Below are 23,899 nucleotides of genomic sequence, written 5' to 3'. Positions count from 1 at the left end.
TTTGCCTGCAAATCCAAGCTACAGTCACAGAATGAGGCATTTGCATTCCAGTAGCCAAGAGCAAGCACAGCAGAAGGGTTCTGCATGTATCAATGAAGCTGTGTGTACAAGGGATAATGCCAGAAACAACCATGTGCAAGGAATCAGGATATGTAGCAATGAAGCCTTTGGGAAGGTAGGTGAATTTGAAAATTTTAGGTTTTTATCTTAAAGTTACTATTCAAGAGAAATGGGCATGATTTCTACTAAATGGAAGAACAAAATCACTGTTTGTACCAGGAAGAGAATAAAATGATCGCTGAAAGAAGGAAAAATAATGCTCCAAGGATTTTAAAGTAGACCCAGTAGTGAACTTGATAAGTTGCATTCAGCCCTGGAAAACACCAATGTGTTTCAAAATGTGTGATGGGAATGCTACTGGAAGGGATAATGAAAGCTAATTGCATTGTCCAGACTAAATTAAAGGCCAGCACCCCTGCTGGCCACAGAGCAAGAGTTCAGTGTCCTCTGTGTCTCCTCTCTCCAGGCTTGCCTGTCACAAAGGGCAGGAAGAACTTGAGAGCCAAACTTCTTCTCTTCACCTACCTGCATAGCAGTCTCCAGCTGTGTCAGTCCCCTGCTACAGGCCACCTGTAATAAGTCTGTGCTCCATCTGTACCCGCAGAAGGGAGAGTGAACTGGTTTTACACGGATGATAGGTGATACATGGAAGGAGGCTCTTGGAAGCTTCCTGTTTGCCCTCATTCTTAATCGGAAGAAAATTCCTTGCCTAATTTTTCCTCACTAGGCATTCAGGCTTCTAGCTAACAATGCTTTAGCCCTGTAAAACTCAGCTTCTGTAGCCACTGATTAAGAGGCAAATATACTCTCCATTTCAAGCACATGCTGTTTCACCAAGGATTAGGGGTGCAGCAACTTAGAAGTCACGCAAGAGTCACGCATCTGTAAACATGTCTTTTTACACAGGAGGAACATTAACTATGAATGGATTAAATACTTCACTCTTGATTTTACATACTGCACCACTCCACCTACCTCAAAACTAATTTTCTTGGACCACAGCTCAGGTCTATGCCCTTGTTTTACCAATGCAATGGCTACAAAAAAGGAAGGATATCTCAGACTATCTTTACCATTCCTCAGTCTCCCTTACAGTGCATGTTAAATCTTGTCAAAATCGACTGCTTCAGATGCCACACAATTAAACACAATGGTAGAGGTTTTTTTAGCTGCATATACGCACCAGAAAGAACTTTAAGGAAGGTCCCTACTTCCTTTATTACCTGGATGCTTGATGCCAGAGAAAGCCTTCCCTCAGTGGCCTCTGAGATTCTTTATCAGCTATAACCCCATTTGCATTAAAACTTCTCTTACTGTGTTTTACCTCTCCCAGTGCTCTAGTGGGTATACCATTACGTCCTTTTCTATCAGCTTTGTTTCAGCAGCACAAAGGCTCAAGGCTGGTTTGTACAACTGAAACAACGGCTCTACAAAAGAACAGATCCACAGTGTCACCCAGGAGGTAACCACCTCCTTGCAATTGGTCAGAAACAGCTCTGTACAGGCGGTACAGCTGCTTGAACTCATGAAGTGCTCTTCCACTTCTGCAACTGGACATTCCCAGTGTCAAGTCTATGCATGATGGAAAATACCTTAACTAAGCCCATCCAGTTCTCCCTCAGCCTGTCTATACGTATTTTAAAGGTCTGGCGGCGTCCACTGAAGCCCTGGCGGTGTCCACTGAAGCCCTGGCACAGCCACAAAACATAGCACACCTCGGCAGCACTTGGAACCACATGGTCCCCTGCACAGGGGTTAAGTAAATCCTCCTCTGCTCTAAAGTGAGCCAATTCTGGAGTATGCCCTGAAGCTGGGCAAAATCCGACACAGCAACACCTTCAAAGACAGGAAGTAAAAGCTAAAGCACTTGCCAAACTCTTACAACCAAATAAGGCAGCTTTGTAATGTGCTTTCTGAGTCACTGACAGGTCATTTTTCCCAGATGTTCCCTCAGAATAGCCCTGCTAGCAGACAGAAATTTGTATGAACTCTGCCAACCTCACTGCTTTGGTACAAGAAGGACTTTAAGCTACCAACACTGAAAAGTTGTATGTTACAAGGAATTACGATAGCGCTTGTCACACCAGGATCTCCTCCAGGAAAAAGATGGCATGCAAAACTTGTGTTTGCTCACCACCAATACCCTACTGTGAAACTCTGCCCAACCTGCAAGCAGGCAGAGTGCCATCCCAACACATGGGTTTGGATTTCGGCAGCCAACAGACCATCTACAAGCATCAAGTGTGATAGCTATGGGCAGGAATCCCAACCCAGAGAGCCCAAACAGCTGCCTCTTCTGAGCTAGCAAGCCCACAGTTAATAGAATATAGAAATCCCTAATCCCACTTTTAGATGGCTTAAAAAAAGGGAGAGGTGAAGATAGAAAAGGAGTCTTAAAGAAAAACAAAAATATTATAATTCTTGTTTTGATCCTAAGAAAGCTGAAGAGAAAAAATTCAAGCAATTAATCAAGGGATATTTTGGGGCCTCTATGGTTAGTTGATACACGTTGTCACAGAGTTTATGATAGCAAGGCCTTTATGATAACAAGGACATAAGCAAGAAACAACTCTGGCCTAGATCAGAGCTGTAAATTAGAGCAACTCTTGCTAAACAGGTGTTTGATGACTGTTAATCTCTCTAGAGGAATAACTTAAAAACAGTTTTAAATCTGCCCTGTTTCAGCAGGGCTAACTTTGAATTTTACAGGAAATAAATAAGATGCATGATTTAGAAATGAAACAAAAGATACTCAAGGGCTGATGACTTATTCAACATACTTGTCCTCAAGTACAGAGAGGGGAAAATTTAATGATGTACAGAGAGGGGAAAATTTAATGAAACCAGTCTGAAAGACAAGGGCGTTGTTCAACATTCCCCTCATCAGATACAGACACATACAGGGATATTGTTACCTCTGTGCAGAACTATATGGTCAATCATGTTGCGTTTATATTTGGTGTGATATAGGCAAAGAGGACAGCGAAGGTCTTTGGGTCCTTCCTCAGGAACTGCCGAATGCCCAGCTTCCACGTGCATAGTAAAAGCAGATCTGTGAAACGGGAGGGAGAGATGGAAGCAGTCAGAAGAGGTGTGCAGGGAACGATGAAGTGTCACAGCTCTATAAGGGATGTGTCATGTAAAATGGTACAGATACCACTCAGCCTTGTCTTCACAGTGCCACATGGCATTTCAGCAGGGCTACTCACATGAGTAACACATGAGCAGAGGTATTTGCAGGCTTGTATCCTCAAGTAACAAACACTCATTCTGACAGGATATTCTTTTGCATGGGTCGCCCTATAGTCACATTGCTATAGTTAAGATAGCAAAAGAATTCCCATCTTTCATGCTCATTATTTGTCTTTAGGCTAAAATATTCAGTGTACTTTCTCTGGCAAAGATTAAATTTTTAGCAAGTTCAACAAAATCTATCAACTGTTCTGGACTTGCAGAGGTGAGGACAGGCTTATTTCTGGAGGCAGATAACATCCTTAACCACCTCTGTCTTTGTAGGACAAGCCCAAAACCAGCTAAAATGTTTAGATCCAGGATACAAAACAGACTTGCATTCACAGTGAGTTTGGCACTGAGTAGGTAAGTTTTAAAGCATCAGCTATAAGGATCTGAAAATCCAAGACTAAGAATACTCTACTTATTAACGTGGAGGAATGAATGAATACTCCACAGTACTTTTGAACAAAAAAATTCATGCTGGCATTACACTGGCTGCATACTTAAAAGTTGCAAGAGACATGCATACAGAAGAAATTAACTGTACACCTATCTAACCACAAGCTCAACTACTGAAATGAGAGGTGTCTGCGAACTTGGGGAACTCGATCATTTTTTCCTAAAGCAGTGGTACAGCTTGCAAAAGCTAAGGAGCTTGCCACATTGAACTAGAGTTAGAAGTCTCTGAAGTTCTTCAAGACTGATAGCTTGAACACAAAGCAACTTACTAACACAACTGGCTCTGGGCCTGATCCAGCGACTACTGAATTCTACAGGTGTATTTCTATGAACTTCAGTGAGTGCTTTCATGCATTTAAGTTTCTATGGTGAATTGAAGAGGGGATTGGTATGGGGTTTTTTTGCCCCCCCCCCCCTTTTTAAAGACAGAAAACATACTGTGCTTCTAAAAGAAGCAAGGCTTAATTCCTGAATGTTTGAGACACCACATGAAAGAATGCTACTCCCTTATGCAACTATTAACGTGTTTAAATGCTGCTTGATTTAAGACAATTTCATTTCATCCAGGTAGAAGAAAATGGCACTCACAAGATATGAACAGATTGAACAGAGCTGGCAATTGCTGGTAATCTTTAAGACAGATAGCAATCAAGGTATAAAGCACAAGCAGCAAATTTTACCACAGAGGCAGCAAGGGGCTGAAGCAACAGAGGCTAGAGACATGTAACTAGAGGTTGCTCTTGTGTGGATTCTCTCAGGTTTGTGCTCAACATTTTCTTCAACAGAACTCCTCCCCTTTATCCAGTCATACTGCTTACTGTCACCAGTCTCCTAAGAACTTAACAAGTTTGAGACCTTAAATGTCAACTGAGGCTGTTACGCTCGAGGGTCCAGCATATCAGGAAGAAATGATGAACAGCACAGGTGCATAGGCCTTTTTTTTTCCTTACGGAACAGCAGCTAAAAACACACACACACACGCGCGCACACACACACACACAGAGCACCGAGTTTTTAAATTTTGCACATCTAATTGGATTTTCTGAAATGTCTTTATATGCTATCAGATATGCTAGAGAATGCTTTGCCACACACACACACGCGCACACACACACACACAGAGCACCGAGTTTTTAAATTTTGCACATCTAATTGGATTTTCTGAAATGTCTTTATATGCTATCAGATATGCTAGAGAATGCTTTGCATTTCAGCTAGATAGATGGTGGGAGAAATAAAATTACATAAGAGAGGTTTCTTCAGAAAGGTGATATAAATTCTCCTGTCTCCCCAGGACACTTGATTGTCCCATGCTTCATGCTGGTTGCACAAGGAAATGACCTTATTTTTGTAGAGAAAATTTTCACACTTGAGGATAAGGATAGCCCTCTAATTGCATATGCTGAGGAAAAAGTACTACCTGTACCGTTTCCTCCAGCAAGTGAAACCTACTGCAAGGACTTACTGTGCTTTCGTCTGCAGCAGATGGTACCGGCTGTTGTAGGAGAAAGGAAAATGGATTACACGGATGCTGCTGTGATCTGGCATGGCATTTCCTATGTTCCTCTCCCTGGTCAGCAGTGGTCATGTTTCTGTTAGCTACAGCCAGCTCTCAAAGATCTCAGAAGTTTTTTCAAGTGCTAAAAAACACCTTATGAGTTCAGTTTATCTGTTTTGCACACTACTTACTTAAAGCCTGTATAAAAGGAACAATCTTTGCACTTGAAGAGTTTTTTCCCTCCGTGCTTGTCACGGTAGTGACGCCGAATGCTCTGTATGTAACCCGAGGAGAATTCACAAAATTCACAGTTAAGGATGGCTTCCGTTTTTTCGACTCCTGCAGCACTCCCGGAAAGTGGGATTGGGCTGATGTTGTTGTTGTTCCTGGCCAAAGCTGCAGACTGGTAGTGGTTCAACTGCTGCTGAACATCAGGAGGCTCAGAGTATGAAGAGTCTGTAGAGAAACAGAAGAAAGTTGTTATTCCAGGTGGATCAACAAATCTAAAAAGGTTTGAGGCCTCCTCCAACCTCTATTGGCTTTTAGAGGGGGTTGAGCAAGATGTTTGTTATGAAATCCGCTGACAGCTTTCTGAAGGGGTTAAGAGATGTAGCACTTCTTAATCTAACCTAATCTGTATTCTACAATTTAAAAAGTGATCAGTATAAATTATGCTTTTGAGATCTGATTTGGGGAGAAGTGACAGATTTAAATTAAAATTAGTCTAAAAAGAAGTCTGGTTTTAAGACACTTCTAATTTGTGAAGGTAAAGCACATTAATCATACTGCCAAGTGTTTATGTGTTTAGTGCATAAATCAGACCAGATCCTCTCAAATGTCTTATGCCAGTTTACACAAGATGAAGATCTGGCACAGGATACATGTTAAATAGCCTATCTAAAAGGGAAAAAAAAAAAGAAAGGAAAAATAAATGGATACTCTTCCCTACTCATTCATGGAATCATTTAAGAAACCCACATCAAAAGTTAACTTCAGCGAGATGATACAATTTTACTGTGTCACATTTGAAGCAGCCTTCACAAAAGGTAAATTCAAGTCTCCTAGCTGATGATGTTTGAAATGAAGTCATTATTGGAAAAAAAGATATTTGATCATAAATTCCAGTAAAGCAAACTTCTAAACCACATTTCCTTAGAAGCTGCTATGTTTTGCTATACTGAGAAAGAGATCTCTTTATGTAGGTATGTCTGTATAGACGCATCCCTTCTACAACCCAGCAGAACTCTGTCACACCATTTTAATAGGATGTGGAGAAACACAGTCCAGAGATGTCTCAGTACTGAAACTGAAAGCTATAATACTCTAGCTGGACCCCCCAAAAAAGGAGCGGGGGAGGGTGGTGTTGAACCTTTCCCAACACACTGCTTGAATGTGGAGGTTAGGAATTCATCTGCTTTGTCCTATATAACCCACAGCTGCTCATGAATGGCACAAATAAAAGCAGATGAATAAAGCACAGATGAATTTCAGTGTAACTTTCCTGAAAAGAAGACAAAAGGCTCTTTTCTTAAGCTTTCTGGAAGGAGGAAAAAAAAAAAGCAAGGGGGGGGGGTCGGGGAAGTGGGGATACAAACTGTACCAGCCACCTCCTGCTTTGATGGATACTTCATTTTCCAAAGCTTAATTCCCCGAGGCTGGATATGTAGGAATTCTCTAACAGACATACTTGTGGGAACTTAACAACGTCCATTCTAACCAATTAGTACAGAGAAACAAAAGGGAAACAGGCCTATACAGCACTCGGTGTGGGGACTTCTCCACCTGTCTTCAAAAGAGTAAAATGCTTGCTTTCTTTTCTCACTACCACAGAAGGGGGTTATACATGCCCGAGAAATGAAAAACAAACTAACAACAACAAAAAAAACCCAAACACACAAACACAAGCAGGAGATAAATGTCTCCGGGCTCCCCTGGCTTCATCACCAGGTGTACAGCAAAGACAAAGGCAGAGACATGAAAGATTCTGGTAAAATGAACGAAATACTTTTTGTTTTTCCTATCCAAGCCTCATGAAGTGAGGCTGGATTACAATGCAGCACTTATCATCTCTTGTTTCCACCATGTCTACAGCAGGTTTGCTCACCATGAGGGCTCACGGTGAGCTCCACCCATTCAAATGTGAAGGCTTTCTTTTTCTTGTGTTTGTAACAGGCTCTCCACTTACTTTGCTTTGGCACAAGACAGGCCTGAGGAGCTGCAAACCTCTGCAGAAGTCTCTTCGCCCTCAAAGGCAGCAACCGTGCGCTCACCCTCTTTTGGAACAGGACCTTAAGGCCCAAAACTATGCATGGTTCAGAGCAGATTTGCTGACTTGCGTATCTGCAGCCTGGTGTCTGGACTACAGGGTTCAATGCTTCTAAAAGCTCAAAACACAGTTAGACAGATTTCCTGACAAGGATATGACAGCCTAAAAAATGATCATAGCACAGGAAACAGTTTTTTTTGTATGTGTACTAGTCAAATTACTTGTAGCGTACAGATTAAAGTCTAGTTTGTAGCTTACTGTTCCCTTCCTCAGGAAGAAGGGATCAAAAATTTCCATCACATCACCAAGGTTCCTAGCCAAAGTCTCGGTGATATCCACTGCTAAGAAAGTTACAGGTTTAAAAATTATTATTTTCAGAACAAGGAAGTTTTGGAAGATCTACTATAATTCAGATGTTTTTACTTCCCCTATGATCTGGTGTCTATTATTCCAGCTTTCGAACTAATTGGATATTTACATACTTCTATGGCATCTGGTATGTGAAAACTGCAAAAGTAGATAGCTACCTGTCTATTCCCACAGAAAAAAAAGTACACGAAGTAGCTTGCCTTGTCATCAGGAACAGCCAAAAGCAAATTCTACCTTTAATTTTTGAATTCTTACTTTCTTTCAACCAGGATTCATGCTGGCCACCTTACATTTTTTAGTATACTGGTCTGTTACAATTAAGATAGCTATATTTACAGAAAAAAAGCCATCTGAAGAGCTTATACGGAGAGTCTTACACTTAAACAATGGTAGCATGCATGTCCCTAGTTCTGCCTGTGTACTCTTCCCCTTTTCCCTTGCCAAATGCTTTCATTATTTTGCAATCCTTCTGGAGTGCAAGATTTAGCACTTCCTGAAGAAAAACACCCAGAATTAACATGTGTATAGGGCTTCTGTTGGTTTCTGAGAATCAGCTTGCCAGGCAGCTATCCTAGCATGCAGGTGCAACCCAGCTCCACCAGGAACACTTCGGACAGAGTCCAAAGCCGACTAAAAGCATGGGAGGTTTTCCACTGACTTCAGTGAACCACACTTTCTCATGCCCACTCCAAAACAAGTGAAGGCAGTGGAAAGATAGCAACTGACCTGAGTTTGCTTCCAAACATGCGTTTTAGCACACACCACAGAATGACCTGCCAGTAAATAAGAAACAGATGATGGGGCTGAGGTTTTGGATTTTTTAATTTATTTTTCAAAAGCAGTACCTGAGAGAAGGACTAGGGAGGCAAATCCACAGCCAAGGAGCAACAGCGCTGCCTTAAATTGGCAGAACACTTCTACATGGGCACTTCCTCTACTCCTGCTGGAAGAGCAGGCTGATGTTCCAAACAGCTCTGCATGTACTTCAGTGCTGGGCTGACTTAAGATGTTGACCAAGTATTATAAGAGCCTTAGCATTTACACAGGCCTCAAGCTGCTGTGCACCAACCTGCTGGACACCTTTTGGCAATGTTGCTGCAACAACAGGATGCCTGGATGTAAGAGTGGAGAATGAAGGAGAAAGAGAGCAGAGCTTTTCCTTCAGAACTGACCAACAACTGAGTCATGGCTGTACACAATGCAAGTTCCACCTCAGTCATTGTCCTGCACCCCAAGCACAAAGGGTTGGGAGCACTCCGGGAAAGTGTTAACAACCTTGGCCTGGAGCAGAAAGAGGTTCTAGCTATCCATGTTTGAAAAAAGTAAAATGACCTTAGAAGCTTACATCAAAGTCAGAAAGCAGAAGAAAGATATTAAAATAAGCAAAGGGAAGAGTTAAGAGAATTTGTATTAAGTAATGTAAAACACTAAGGCAAAGAGAAAACATGAAGGGGAAGAAAAATGAAACACCAGGAAGTACAGATTACATGTTAAGGAAAAAAAAGGCATTTTTTTCTTTGAGCAGCCTCAAGGCAGCACAAGAAAATAAAGCATGTTCATATATGCAATGCAAGGAAAGAAAATGGACTACTTAGCCCTGACTGATTTAAAACAATCAATCAAACTAACAAGGCCCCCACCAAAAATACCGAGATACATTTTGAAAAGTAATCTCATCCAAAATGAATGGAAGAACTTCACTGTGCAACTCCAAAAGCAAGATAACAGCATGGGATGATCTGACGTAAAAGAAAGGACACCTACGTCATGCCAAGAGGCAAAAATTAACAGTAATTGATGTAGTCAAAAATGGAAGAACAGCGGCGATGCTGCAAATGTCAATTTGAGATTTCATGTATCACATCTACCTACAGACTACCTGCACAGGAAGAATAACAAGGCTAGCAAGTAGTGTAATCCCTGCCAGCACCTATGGATCTAAAAGACCGCAGAATCTACCCTCAGTATACAACAAACAGCATTCTCATACCCAAATGCAGAAATGACTAGTTGAAAGGAAAGCAGTAGAAATGACTGTCCACATGATGCCCCATCAACACAGCCATATCTAAATTACTACTGCGTGCTAGTAATAATACATAAGTAAGTCTCATAGCGTCTCTGCACAGGGTGAAGAGAGACAGCATTTCCAGAGTGCCTAAAACACTTAAATGCCTGGTAAGTGATGTTGCCACCCTGAAAACTTTATTCAGAGTACAGACACAAAGACTGGCACAATGAGTCTGTCAACAGTACTGGAAGTTACTACCTCATCCAAAAGAGCATTCACAGTCTCCACTACAATGCAATGCAATGCAATTGTGAAAATGCAGCTTGATATACACCTGCAGACCCTGGGATCATACACTGGGGAAAAAAATTACAATGAAAACCCACCACAGAAGCAAAATGAAAATCCAAGTTTCCATGGATCCTCTGCAGCATATAACATGTTTCAGATACTTAAAAGAAGAAAAACTTGGGATCTTTTCAGAAGAAAAAAATAACTAAAGATTCTGATCCGGATACATAAATTTACTCAGAAATTAAATGATGTTTTAGTTATCTGTAGGTATTTTCAGAGCTATTGATGAACACATACGCAACAGCAAAACACACTAAAACAAGACACCTAAACCAAACAACAGTAGACCAGAAATATACCTGGACATGTCTAAGTAAGAGACACTGAGAAGCAGTTCAGAAACCAGAGGAAAAAGTACTTATTAAAGGAAAGAAATCAAACCATTGCTTCATCCTTTTAGGGTGAACAGAACTAGACGCATCTAATACAAGCATTTGCATGCCTGCACAATGAGGGATAGGGATGGAAGAGAAACACTGTTCAGGAAAAAGCTACTGTTGGAGTACTCTGGAAAGTGAGCTTGTTGCATTTGCAAACTACTAATAATTGAATAGCTCAATGACCACAAGGAGACAGTGGGAGATAAAAATGAAGACGCCATGCTTTCCTGGTACATCCACACAGAAACATCAACCAAAGTCAAAAGAGATCAGCATTTGTATGACAAATGAAACTGGGGAAGGGGATGTTTGGCTCCTGAGATAAGAAAAAAACAATAAATAACAAAAAGTGCTTAAAAATGCTTTTTGGGGGAAAAAAGCGAATGTAGTAACAACACAGGCCTAGGACATTATGGGTCTGTGAGAAAGAGTCCTAAAGAGACCAAAAGGAAAATATTTGGAATGCTGTTTAATTTTCTCTGAATTCATTCGCATAAAGAGATTTCTATGAAGAATGACAGAAAAATTCCAAGGAATTAAGAAAAGCAGCAGACAAATGGTTTGCTCTGGATAGAAACATATTTGTGAAACCAAATCAAGATGCAATACTATACCAAAAAATACCAACAAACACAAAATATATGGCCAAAAGCATGGAGGATTGAACTAATAATAATTATTCTTTTAAAAGGCATAAGGTAAGGCTAAGAGTGGAACTTACGAGATTTAGGAACATAATCCCTTCTGAAATTCAATGGGACTCAAAATTACCAGCTTACTGAGTGGCAGGATAGCATATAGTCATGAATCGCAACAGCTTGAAAAGTGGGAAGGTGGCAAAGCAGGGTGTCATACAAAGATTGTCAAGACTACACACATTTGTTCACTTTATGCCATGCAGCACTGACCTGGAAGGAAGAATATGTGGGAGGGTGAAATGTTCTGGCAATAAATTAAGCTGAGGGGAGGGGAAGATAGAAGAGACTAAGATTCAGAGGGATGCAACAAAACATTCATGAAGAAGCTTAGGTAACCATACAGTAGAGGAATTTTTATTCATTACATGTTTGAAAACAGAATATGAACCTACTCCTCTACGTAAATTCTGATTTCTACTAAAGAACCTTTACATTGCTAGGATGTTGTGAACGAGATGTAATGGAAACAAACTTTGTGTCCTTGTTTGCATACTCCAAAAGACAAGAGTAATCATGGAGGAAAGAAAATAAAGCCCTGGAATAAAATGGCCATTTAAAGGATTTACACCAAAAAAAAACCCCAACCAAAACCCCAAAACCTTGTTGGAGGAATTTATTTCAGCATTATCTGTAAAGGCCACTTTTTGGATCATTTTGGACCAGTTTTTGTGAAAAAGATATTACATATATGTTTAAGGCTCAGAAGAGGGCAAACAGAAAGATACATGGACTATGCAATCTTGTTCATTCAAAAGAGATGAGAAACTATATCCATGTTTCTGCTGCCACTGGCTTTTACTGGGTGAACAGTTCAAACTGTTGGTCACGTTTCAACCCTATATTCTTATCATCTGTTAGTCAAGGAATAAAATTCCTTTGTCTAAATAGAGGGTGGCACCTAAAACCAAGACTTCTGCTACATGTCAAACATTGGGATCTCTATGTGCTTACCTATTTCCATAAAATGCATGAAATAAAAAGTTGCCTAGCTATTCCTTATTCTGTTGAGCTAAACTTAAACCTCATAAATGGAAGTGCACTTACAGAAGAGAGGAACACAAACAGATCTGGAAATAGCTTTCGCAAGATGCTGATTTAACCAATCTGCCAAAAGGACTTACTGGCAACAGGTTCTTTTCTGAATTTACAAAGATTTCCTACTTCGATGATTCTTCACTCAGACAATAATCTACCAAGCAATTTTTTTTTGGCACCGGTAACCGAACCATTCTCATGCTACTATGCTCTATGATTTCCTTCTCATTTTTAAGGGCAATTAATCAGATATTTTTCAGGAGCGCTCCACATTTCCTTCTCTATTGCTCTGGACCTTTAAGTATTTGTATTAATACAAACACACAGCCACAAACACACATGCTGCTGTCACCTAAATGCTCACTTGCCTCTAAGCTTGAAATGAAGAGGGGGAAGAAATCCAGCTTCATCATGCTTTATTTTTTGCATTCTGCTTTAAAACTGGCCCTAAAATTACAGTGACAATATATGGATACTGAGGATCCATTCTAATCATAGAGCTCAGGAACTTGTCATTTGTTCTGGAGACCTCCAGCATACACCTTGACATTATTATTATTATTGCTAACAGAAAGGCCTCATCTCTATCACCAGCTCTGAGATCAGATCACTTCGGGTAGTATTTTCAAGCAGTGGTACCAAAATGTAGTAAGAATGTCCCTTAAAGAAGAAATAAAAGCAGCTACTTAAACATCAAACATTGGGCCGTCAACTAGGATGATGACATATGTCCATTTCAACAGACCTAAAATGAGCAAAGGAGTTTTACCTCTCCATCAAGCACCAAATCCCTCTAGCAGGTTTTAGATCAATAGAAAGTAACTGGAGTCTCAGGGGACAGAGAGAATATCAGTCAGCTTACACAAGAAGGCTACTAACATGTGGGAACAACAGCCTGCAGAAATGCTCTCTTGCATAGCATTGGTCAAGTCATACCACATATCCCTTCACAGCAATAGCATCTTTTTACTCTGTATAGAGTGATCACAAATTCCAGGGACAGCAGTAGTACGTGACAGCTAAGAGAGCATCACCTACCAGTTCGTCCCCTATCCTGAACATAAAAATCAGAGCCAAAAGAAAGCAAAACCCTCAGGAAAAAAAAACAACAGGAGTCTAGATATGCTTCTTTCTTACCCCTGTGGGTGCAATCAGGTCATTTCTGTCTGCCCGGAAGGAATCCAGAAGATGTTTCTCACTTCATTTATTACTTCATCCACCTAACCAACTTATTCTGTCTTCTCTCTACAAGGCAAGTCTTTCAGTATCACATCAATCCCATCACAGCAGGCTGGCCAAATCCATACAAAGACTGACAGCAACCTTCTCCCAGCTGCATGAGTTCCTGTCTCCATCCTGTTGAATATCAATTTTGCCTTTACCCATTCAGTTCAAACACAAAAAGCTCAGGACCAGAAAAGAACACAATGAACAGCAAGCTGACACCCCCCTGACCACAGCCAACGACAGAATAAACATCTCCCTCTGTTCCACCAGCCACAAAACTGTTCTCAACATGCTGTAGGAAAAGGCCAAAAGCCAAACAACTATACACCAGTGGAAGAGAGCTGCAGAGAACAAGGTCATCCCCAGTGCCCTAGGTCCTTGAAACAGTGAAGAGTTTGTTCAGTAAACTTGGAGGTAAACAAGCCCTGCATTTGTTCCACCAATCCCTGCCAATCTGATGCAGGAGAAAAGTTCCCACCTGATCTAATTTCTGATAACTACTTTAACACTGACCACAAGAAGTAAGACACACCAACAAGTACTGGAGAGTTTTAACAAGAACTGGCAGGCAGTGTGGCCACTGGCAGAACCTCTGGGAAGGAAAGACAGGCAAAGTCTGAGGAGAAAGCAGAAACTTGCTCTAGGTTAGAGAAGGTCATCCCCAGTGCCCTAGGTCCTTGAAACAGTGAAGAGTTTGTTCAGTAAACTTGGAGGTAAACAAGCCCTGCATTTGTTCCACCAATCCCTGCCAATCTGATGCAGGAGAAAAGTTCCCACCTTTCTGATTTTCTGATAACTACTTTAACACTGACCACAAGAAGTAAGACAAGTACTGGAGAGTTTTAACAAGAACTGGCAGGCAGTGTGGCCACTTGCAGGTTTTAACAAGAACTGGCAGGCAGTGTGGCCACTGGCAGAACCTCTGGGAAGGAAAGACAGGCAAAGTCTGAGGAGAAAGCAGAAACTTGCTCTAGGTTAGAGAAAGAAGGAACATGGCCGGGGAAAAAAAAAAATAGCCTGCAAGGAAGAAGGATTAATCTGATACTTCAAAGTGAGCATGCAGCATCACTCCTATGGGGCACAAAAGCAGGGAAACAGGCAGAACAAGTAGACAGCTCTTTGCAGCCTGACTGTAACTACAAAAGCAGAGGCATCTTCTGTTCTGCAGTACGCAGATCACCATCTAGCATCCATGTTAAGGATGCTATCCTTCCAGCTCACCTTGCAATTAAAGCAATTGGGTATTGAAGTATTGCCTGAATTTGCCCTGTAGTCACTACTGTCTCTCTGCCCCCCCAGTCAAACAACAGTCAAATAAAAGGGTCTCAAACTTCAAAAGAGTGGGCTCCAAACCCCTCCCCCCGAGAAGAAACCAAACCCCAAACTAAATGCAAAGAAAAGGCTTTTCTGCTCTAATACAAGGTTTCCGGGCTGTGAGGACTCTGACCATTGTGGTCTTCTCCAAACAGCAGCAGCCATAAAACACTAAGACACAGTAGTAGCAATGAGAGAGAAACAGCACCAAAGGTGAAGAGGACGGTCTTAGGAGCTTTCTGCCCTGATTGGAAGGTTAGAAAAATATCCCTTATCAAGAGCAACAGTGCACACAAATAGAAATAAACAAGTCAGCCACAAACTACGGTATGGATTAAAAAAAAAAAAAAAAATCAGGGGTAGTATGTCTGAGAATATGGAAAGCTTGCCTTTCTTCTGAAAGGTTGAAGGAAGGGGGAGCTGTGTGGCTGAGTGGATCACTGTAACAATCCTGCCTCATTGGCACCATCTGAGAGAATTTTGTTGAAAAGGCTCCTTGCTTCCCACTGTTCTCTCCTCTTGTTCTGGTAGTACATGAAATTGCTTTAGCAAACCTGCTAAAGGCCCTCTGCACCCCTCAGGATTTCATCTGTCAAGTGCCACAGAAGACGCGTATCCTGATTATGCATTATCCACTTTGAAAGTGTACAAAAATGGGAAGGGATTTACAGTTCTTAAACATCAGTCCCAGAAACAGGACTTAGTCAAGCAGTTTTGTACCCAGCCTAGCTCTGGCAAAGCAAGCAGGTGTATTTATATTTCAGTCTCCAGATGAGGCAAAGTTCTTTTCCACTGGCAAAGGCTAAAGTTCAGAAAAAGCTGTAACACAGCACTGGGTGTTTCACTTCACAGTTTTCAACGCATTTGCTGCTGCAAGTAATTAAATTTAATGAAGATGTTGACATACCATGTACTGTGAAACTCAAAAAATCTAGTTCTGACCCTGCATGTGTTTTGTGCTGTGTGCTGCTATTAATGATAGATCCCGTTTGGTTTGCACAACAGTGAAAATCATGATTATTGAGCTTCAAGGGCACACACTGCTGCTTTCTACATTTCAAGAACTTGTTACCACTAAAAAGGAATGATCTTGTACAATAGCAGCATGACTGAGAAGACATTAGAAGCCACATCCAGGTCTGTCTAGTGTATCACTTGCACTTTATTGTTTTATTTTGACAATTCAATATTCTTAATCAGTAAAATTAAAAAACTATTATTTTGAATTACTGCACACAGTCTTGATACAAACAAATTTATGAGGCTCCAAATCTGCCAGCCATATGAATAAAGAGGGGTACTTCGCTCTACAACGCAGTTAGCCAAAGGGGTTACTTTCACAAAATAAAGAGCTACTCAAAAAAGCAGTAATACTAGCCAGGGCAATTTAGGGCAAGTATTTTACATGCTCCCAAGAAGCATTTGCTGAGGGTGAAGTCATAACATGAAACCGTTTATCAATCTATTGAGTCATTCTGCTTTATGGGCTTTATGACAATAGGTTGCACTCACTGATTTCTCCAGTTTATTAGAGGAAGGCAGTCCACCACCTCCACAGCCCTTGAATACAAGCAAACATGCATAACACCAGTGCTTACAGAAGCAGCGTCTGTTGCCACGTGCTTTCTCCTTAGCTGATGATCACTTTGCAGATAACACCTGTTGCTATTTTTCCTATTCTGTTTTCTAGTGTTCAGTCACACAATTTTTGTATCTCTGCCTTGCTTCCAACTCTTCCCTTTTTGAAACAGACAGTAGTCTTCCAATGTTATGCCTTGACAATGCAGATTGTGGGATTCCATTGCCTTGCACTCAAGTCAACAGGAACAGAGCTGACCCTGCACGGTGCAACACTGGAAACCCTTATCTGTGACACATACTGCCCCACAGGATGACAGTATCATCAATAAATCCATACAACCCTTCTGGGCAGAGATTAACATGAATATAAGTTCTGATTCTCACAAAGACTGTGAAAGAACACGGAAACAGATCTTGTTAGGGGATTCACACAATCCTCCTAGCAGTTTGTAATATTTCAATTTACACTGAATTTTTACTCTGTAAGTTCTCAAAAGCGTTAAGCCACATTTCAGTGTAAAGGACAACTAAAAAGCAAACCACACAAATGCAAATAAATAGTCAAAACACCACCATTTCTTTCTTGCAAGAGGAAAAATACCTGTAAACTATCGGGAGAGCAAAAGAACATTTTACCACAATGGCAACCTTATCATTTCAACAAGAGTTGGACACCACAAACCATTCAGTGCCCCTATGCCATGCAAAACAGAGAAAAGTTGCACTGATGATCAACATTTGCTGGGTTTTTTGTGGCTGTTTGTAAGAAAAACACCCCCAAACCAAAACAACATCACTCCCCCCCAGAAAAAAACCTGAGTGCTTTACCTCTAGTTAAATTAAGATACAATGAAAACAGGTTCCCTACATATCCAAATATCACCCAATACGCAGAGAGTGGTAGGATACAAACAGCAGCATCTTCCAGTGATGTCTCTGTAAGAAAGCCTTCTCTGCTGACTCACTAACACAATCACCTTCTTACACTACTGCCCTGAAAGAGGCATACAAGCACTAAAGTGGTTGTTACGCTTTCTAATGACAATGTAGTTCAGGGATGGGCCTATCTAAAATGTTCAGCACCTACTCCACTTTAACTTCACTTCCATTAAAAGTATATCAAGGACCAAAAACATCTCCAGGATATATATAGTTGAACACTTCAGATATGCTTGCTGCTACCAACACAGAACTAAAACAGTTGAGTCACAGAAATTTAAGTATATTCGCATCTTTTAATGAATGGATCAACCTAAAAGAAAAAAAGAAATGTTCTAAGTAAGGCCCCTCAGGGAACAATTTCTGCAGGAAAAAAAATCATCAGCAGAAGTTCCACTGGGCTGTTGTCCCAGAACAGTTCTATTCAGACACACGCTCTGCTATTACAATTCAGTACCTTTTTCCCTTTTCTCCATTTTTACAGGGCTCAACAATTGGCAAGACAAGTTCCGCTAGCTCCTCAATCTCCCAAGTCATCCTGCTCTAGTTCCTATTCCAACCAAAATATTCATCCACAGACAACCATCCCTTCCTGCAACCATTTCAATTATGCTAGCCTGCTGCATACCTACCAACCTACAAAACAAGTTCGTAACATGAGGCAACCGTTTGTCTGCCTTTCACCCCAGCCCTGATTCAATTTTGCATCCCCAGTGAATTAACTTGATCGCAGCCCACATTGCAGGTTATTTACGCACACTAACACAGGCAAAACCCAACTATGCTACACCATGTGAGCCCCACTTAATATTGGCTCCAGCTGGACATAACAGTGCCTGTCACACAGACCTGCATTTCCTATTATTGGGACCAGTCTTTTATCTAGTCCTACACATCACCTGCAACTTGCAGGCCTAGGCCACAGAGACATTGATTTATTCCCTTCTAAAAACCAAAAATAAATGATGTCATAAGAGCAGCCATCATTAACTTGATCTGCAGCCAACTTCCTAATGTAAAAAAATTACTTAAAACAGGTTATTCCTTCCTCAAGCAATGCTGAAAATGTTAACACGATTATTATAACACCTGTACTCATATGACTGGCTCCCCAGTGGGTGACTTCTATTATTGTCAAAGTGACTTAACCACTAACCCTGTTTAAAAATTATCAAGCTAATTGGGACAAATTCTGCCTTGGTTTCAGGCTGCAATATAGATCTAAGTAACAGAGGCAACCACATGAAATGCTTTTGTTAACAGAGTCATCTTTTTATGAATTTTTAGGAAGAGTTCCTAAAGGCTGTAAAATTACCTTCTACAGAGATCTGCACTCAAATTTTAACTTCACTAATCATGACTTTGAGCTCCTGGGATAAGCAAAAAAAGGAGTAAATGAACCATCCTTCCCAAATTCAAATATTGTCCTTCTGTATCTCTCAACACACCATTGCTACCAAAAGATTGCTAACACACGGGAAAGGCTAGGACAGCCACTGAAAATTATTCTCCACTTCTTAGTCAGTAACGGAACATTTCTTTTTAAAAAGCAATAAAAAAGCAGTAGAATACATCACAAGATGTACTCTGCTTGTTGGATTAGTTTAAGCTAGCATTAGCAAAAATAAAAGCTCAGTTAGTAAGTCTTCATTGCACTGTTCCAGACAACCCTTTGACAAAAGGTAGTCTGAGAGCAGCTGGTCAAAATCTTTTGATAAAATTGCAATTCTGACCCCAGAAGTGACTTGCTGAACCACAAAAATATTATTCACGTCTCTCTTTTTCTTCAACAAAGTATTTATATGCTGATTACTTTTTTCTTTCAATTCCTTTCTGCCATTTTCTGAACTTACTTCTTATCTTTCACTCTTTCTCATTTCACACTTTTTTCTGGTGAGAAAGGAAAGAAGGGAAGATGGGAGACCAAAAACGCTACAGAATGATTACCGATAATATTTACCTCCCATCCTTAGTTCACCAGTAACCCAAGTAAAACAGCACCAACAAAAAAACCTAAGACCCCCTCAAACTTCTAGAAAAAAGGTATTTTTTTCCCCGCTTCTAATACGCCCTCCATCCATCCCAGTTCCTTGAACATCTGCAGGTCTGAACCTTTTATTTATAGTCACCTACATTCTCCTCCTATGTCAATGCAACTCACCCAGGAATTAAGATTTTCTTCCCAAAGACCATCTCTTTTCTTAATTGGCAGGAAGTGACACCCAAAACATGCCTCATAAGCTACCACTTAAAAAGCCTTAACACTTGCTGTGATACCACACACAACACCTCTTCTGTGAATACGCATTTTCTCTGTTAACAGCATCCCTTCCTCTGCTGCTTTCCAAATATCGTCTGCATACTCCTCCAGCACAAGGGGATCAACAGATTTCAAAGAAAGCATGGAAAAGAAAATGGTTCTCAGATTCTCCTTCCTGCAGATGCAGCTTAATATCTGAAGGTACTTTTGGTGTCCTCTGTAGCAAGGACAAGAATAATAATTACTTTTACTATCATTACAGGTTCACATTTTAAGCTTAATCATGTGGTTTCACTGAAGTGCTCTACTAACAAGATAAAGGGGTGTTTTTCAGGAGCGTGGATGGAATTAGATGATCCCTTTCCCACTGGCTATCAACAGAAGCTCTGCCTTTGAAAGTTTTCTACCATTTAAATGTCTGCTAAGAAGTAAAGCCAGCACTGACATATTCCAAAGTCAACTGGTGACAGGACAAGTTAATGTAGTATGAAATGGTGAGGATCTAAAGCAGGTCACTTCCTACAACACCACGTTTACTCTTGTTTTTGATGCAACTTCTGTTTTTTCTTAACGATCAAATGAAGCTGCTTTTTGGGCAAGCTGCCTGCTGTAATGTTTTTTGTAATACAAATATTAAGTGGCACCTTAGACAATTAAATTATTGCTCTGAGGCACCTCTTACCATTAGAGTCCTCCACTTCTTCAGCAGGAGTGTGGTTCTTGGAGGTGTGGTGGGCGTGTGAGGCTGCAAGGTTGACAATGCGGGGTCTTGGTAGTGTCAGTGCTTTCCCATGCACTTTCAAGGAGTGCTCTTTCAGCTGGCTGATTGTCATGGTGGAAAATGAGCAGGAGGAACATTTGTAGGCATGTTCACCTGGGTGAGCGAAATACAGGCAAGTCATCAGCTCACAAAAGAAACAAAATGGGGCCCCCACACTTCTCTTACTAACTTGGCAGTAAAATTCCCATGGACTCTTCAGCGAAAGACTGATCCCAAAGAGAACAAGCTATGCACGTCTCCTTGTTGGAGCAGTCTGGAGTCTGTGGGTACAGACACCTGCTTTGGACCAAAGTATCGCTTTCTGACAACTGCAGATCCTTGTAAAGTGACCGATGCCAAAAAACAGAGACCAGACTCTTAGCATGCCTGTGTTGCATGGTATGAGAAGAAAACAGACTCTGGGATGAAAATGGAGTCACTTAGCTATAGCACTTCCAAATTTCTTTGGGAGCACAGCAACTAGAGAGGGTGAAGTCATCTGTTTCTGCATGCAGGACATCCAGTGTCTTTATTAATGAAGCAAGAAGGACACTACAAAATGCTAACAAAGGTCCCTCCAAAAAAAAAGGGGGGGGGGGGAATTTACATTTGGGGAAGGTCGCATTTTCCTTATGAAAAACCTGCCATTAGGCACGAGTAATCTTCATAGAACTGGTAACCACGTCAAGGTTGGTTTACTACAAGAAGTGAACATGGCAGTACCAAGAACAGTGCATATCTGTAAGGCTAGGTGAAAGCGTTAAATGAAAAAGCACTAAAAAGAAGTGAAAGAACAGAAGTAATGAACAGTAGTGAATTTAATTTAGAATACATTCCAAGCCATAGAGACAGCAAACAAGGGGAAACAAATCCTCAGACAAGATTTGTTTTGCATTAAGCATGGAGGCAATTGGAACACAAAGTGAAACTGTCCCAACACAAACAATGTGATATTATATAGGTGCCAAGTTATTGTTTTGGAAGTGCCACTTCCATGTAAAAGAGTAACACTGGCCACATATGAGTTGTACATGAAGTGCCAAAACTAATATAGGAGTGTAATATTAATGAATAGTAAGAGAAGAAGTAGAGTTCTGGTAATGAACGAAGCAGTACATGTTTTCCATCTCTCAACAAATTTAGCAAACAAGGTTCTCAAACAGCATTGTTTCCAACACCAGAAATAAGTGAACCAAAAAGAGAATGTGAAAACACACATATTACAGCAAGTCAGAGTAAGCACACCCGAAAAGATTAGCAACCACCCTACATAAAAATAACTCCCACCCCTCTCTTCCATACAAACTATGCTAATCATGGGGACAAAATACAAACTCTTAAAAAGCCTCTTTTGGTACATCTGAAAAAGAACAGATCACTTAAGAGTCTGAAATGGTGAAACAAGAAATTGTCCACATTTTTTTTTCAAATGGCATTCCTCACCTGCTTATTTTATCAGTTATATATTACCTTTGTACAGATGGAAAGAAAACATTTTTTGTATAGCACGTACAAGCTGCTCAATGGAACAGGATAATATAAGGACCTCTTTTGGTACATCTGAAAAAGAACAGATCACTTAAGAGTCTGAAATGGTGAAACAAGAAATTGTCCACATTTTTTTTTCAAATGGCATTCCTCACCTGCTTATTTTATCAGTTATATATTACCTTTGTACAGATGGAAAGAAAACATTTTTTGTATAGCACGTACAAGCTGCTCAATGGAACAGGATAATATAAGGACAAAAGAAACTCCAATGGATAAGATACCAGTGAGATACAGATATAGACCTTCATGGTTTGTCAGTATAAGAGATTCCTGGACGACAGTAGGCACCAATGAACTGTTAACTTAAAAGCACCACAAGACATTAAAGCAAATAGAGGACGATTACATATTAAGCAATCTAGATAAAACTAATAAATACACCCACTATTCAGCCATAACAGTTCAGGTGGACATCAGCATGAAAGGATGTGTTTGATTGCAGAGGAAAGGCTACAGTTTGGCTTAACAGAAGCCTTCTGAACTTTTTTGACTACTAGCTTTGCATTTCATAAAATGATTATATTAATACACATACAAATAAATAAATCTAAACATTTACGGAGTGGGTCTCAACACCAAATATATACTCAAAGCATTATGTTCCAGATTACACAGAAACTGAGCAGGGCCAATCTGTCTTACAATCATCCATTTGTGCATTCAGCACATCCGGTGTCATTTCTAATGAAGCAAGGACACTAGAAAATGCTAACAAAGGCCCCTCAAAAAATATAAGCAAAAAAAAAGAACAGGTGAAAAAGTTCAGAGGAAAACAACAGACAGCCCATTTAAAGATACTGTAAACTGTTCTGCTCCATGCCAAAGGAGATGGCACATACTCGATGAAAAACAAATGCCAGAAACACTGACTGGTACCAGCTGTTAGGCAAGAATGCATTTTATAGTCCACTGAATTTTCACGCATCCCCAGAAAATGAGGGAGAGAGGCAGACTGAGTAAGACCTCAGGATTCAGGATTTTACTGAATTTTAAAGATCTCCAGGAGACTTCAGAAAAATTCACGGGGATTGAAGTTTCCACTTCTAAATAAACTGATAATGAGTTGATTGACAAGAGAGAAAAAAATGGTAACAAAAGAGAGGTTCAGAGAACCACTGTGTTATTGAAAAACTGGGGAGTCTGAGGAAAAGTCTTCATAATGTTTATTCAGTAGTACAGGTTTCTGAAGGATTGACTCAAAACACAACAAAGCAAAGCTCTGACTGAAAAACATACAAGCAATTTTTCTGTGATGTGAATATTTATTTGGTAGAAATGGACTGAGGCAGAAACAGATCATAAGCCTTTAGAAACCCTATTACACAAGTCATTGTGCAAGAACTATCTAGGCAACCATGAAGTTGTGTTCTTGTATGATGCAAAACATGGTCCTTCAAGGAGTGTCCACTAATCAAGTTCAAGAGCATGAATTCATAGTAAGTAAATCAATGACTTATATGAAAAGGAGTGTGAAGTAAGTATTAGTTGCATGCTAACTTTGGCTCTAAAAATCTGGCAGGTTCAAACAAGGTAACACAACGTAGCCCAACAGTACAATAGCATAAAGAAAACATTATTTTACGGTTGGCAAAAATAAAGAACCATGTCACCTCCGTACAGGGTGTGGGACTCTGTAAACTGGAACTGCCGCATACAGTTGGATTTCCTAGAAAGGACAGAATGCCATGGTCCCATACAACAGGAGGTTGGCAAAAATTAAGCTAATCCACAATATCCATCCAAGTACAGAAAAGGGTCCTGGCACAAGCTCTGTGAAATCCAAAATTGATACAGGAAACAAAGTACAAGTGACCATCAATCCCTCCTACATTTTTCTAGATGAAAAGTGCCTTTGGATACAGTGACAAAATTACCTTTTTTTTTTTTTTTTTTTTTTAAATCA

General features: G+C 40.4%; 1 protein-coding gene across 2 annotated transcripts in view; it reads right to left on the bottom strand.

Annotated features, from left to right (window-relative positions):
* Positions 1-23,899, bottom strand: part of ZNF462 (zinc finger protein 462) — a 68,447-nt gene that overhangs the window by 12,632 nt on the left and 31,916 nt on the right. Inside the window, exons 7-9 of one of the 2 annotated variants that reach the window (XM_009286289.2) lie at positions 20,368-20,559; positions 5,443-5,707; positions 2,976-3,112 (exon numbers count right to left, since the gene is read on the bottom strand). In XM_009286289.2, coding sequence (XP_009284564.1) covers positions 2,976-3,112; positions 5,443-5,707; positions 20,368-20,559 — 594 coding nt within the window. The remainder of the gene's footprint in view (positions 1-2,975; positions 3,113-5,442; positions 5,708-20,367; positions 20,560-23,899) is intronic. The other variant, XM_009286297.2, reaches the window with a different exon arrangement.

This window comes from Aptenodytes forsteri, unplaced genomic scaffold (assembly GCF_000699145.1).
Source record: "Aptenodytes forsteri isolate BGI_AS27 unplaced genomic scaffold, ASM69914v1 Scaffold412, whole genome shotgun sequence".
Lineage (NCBI taxonomy): Eukaryota > Metazoa > Chordata > Aves > Sphenisciformes > Spheniscidae > Aptenodytes > Aptenodytes forsteri.
The sequence above is the reverse complement of the archived record's forward strand: the minus strand, read 5'-3'. Positions and strand labels throughout refer to the sequence as shown.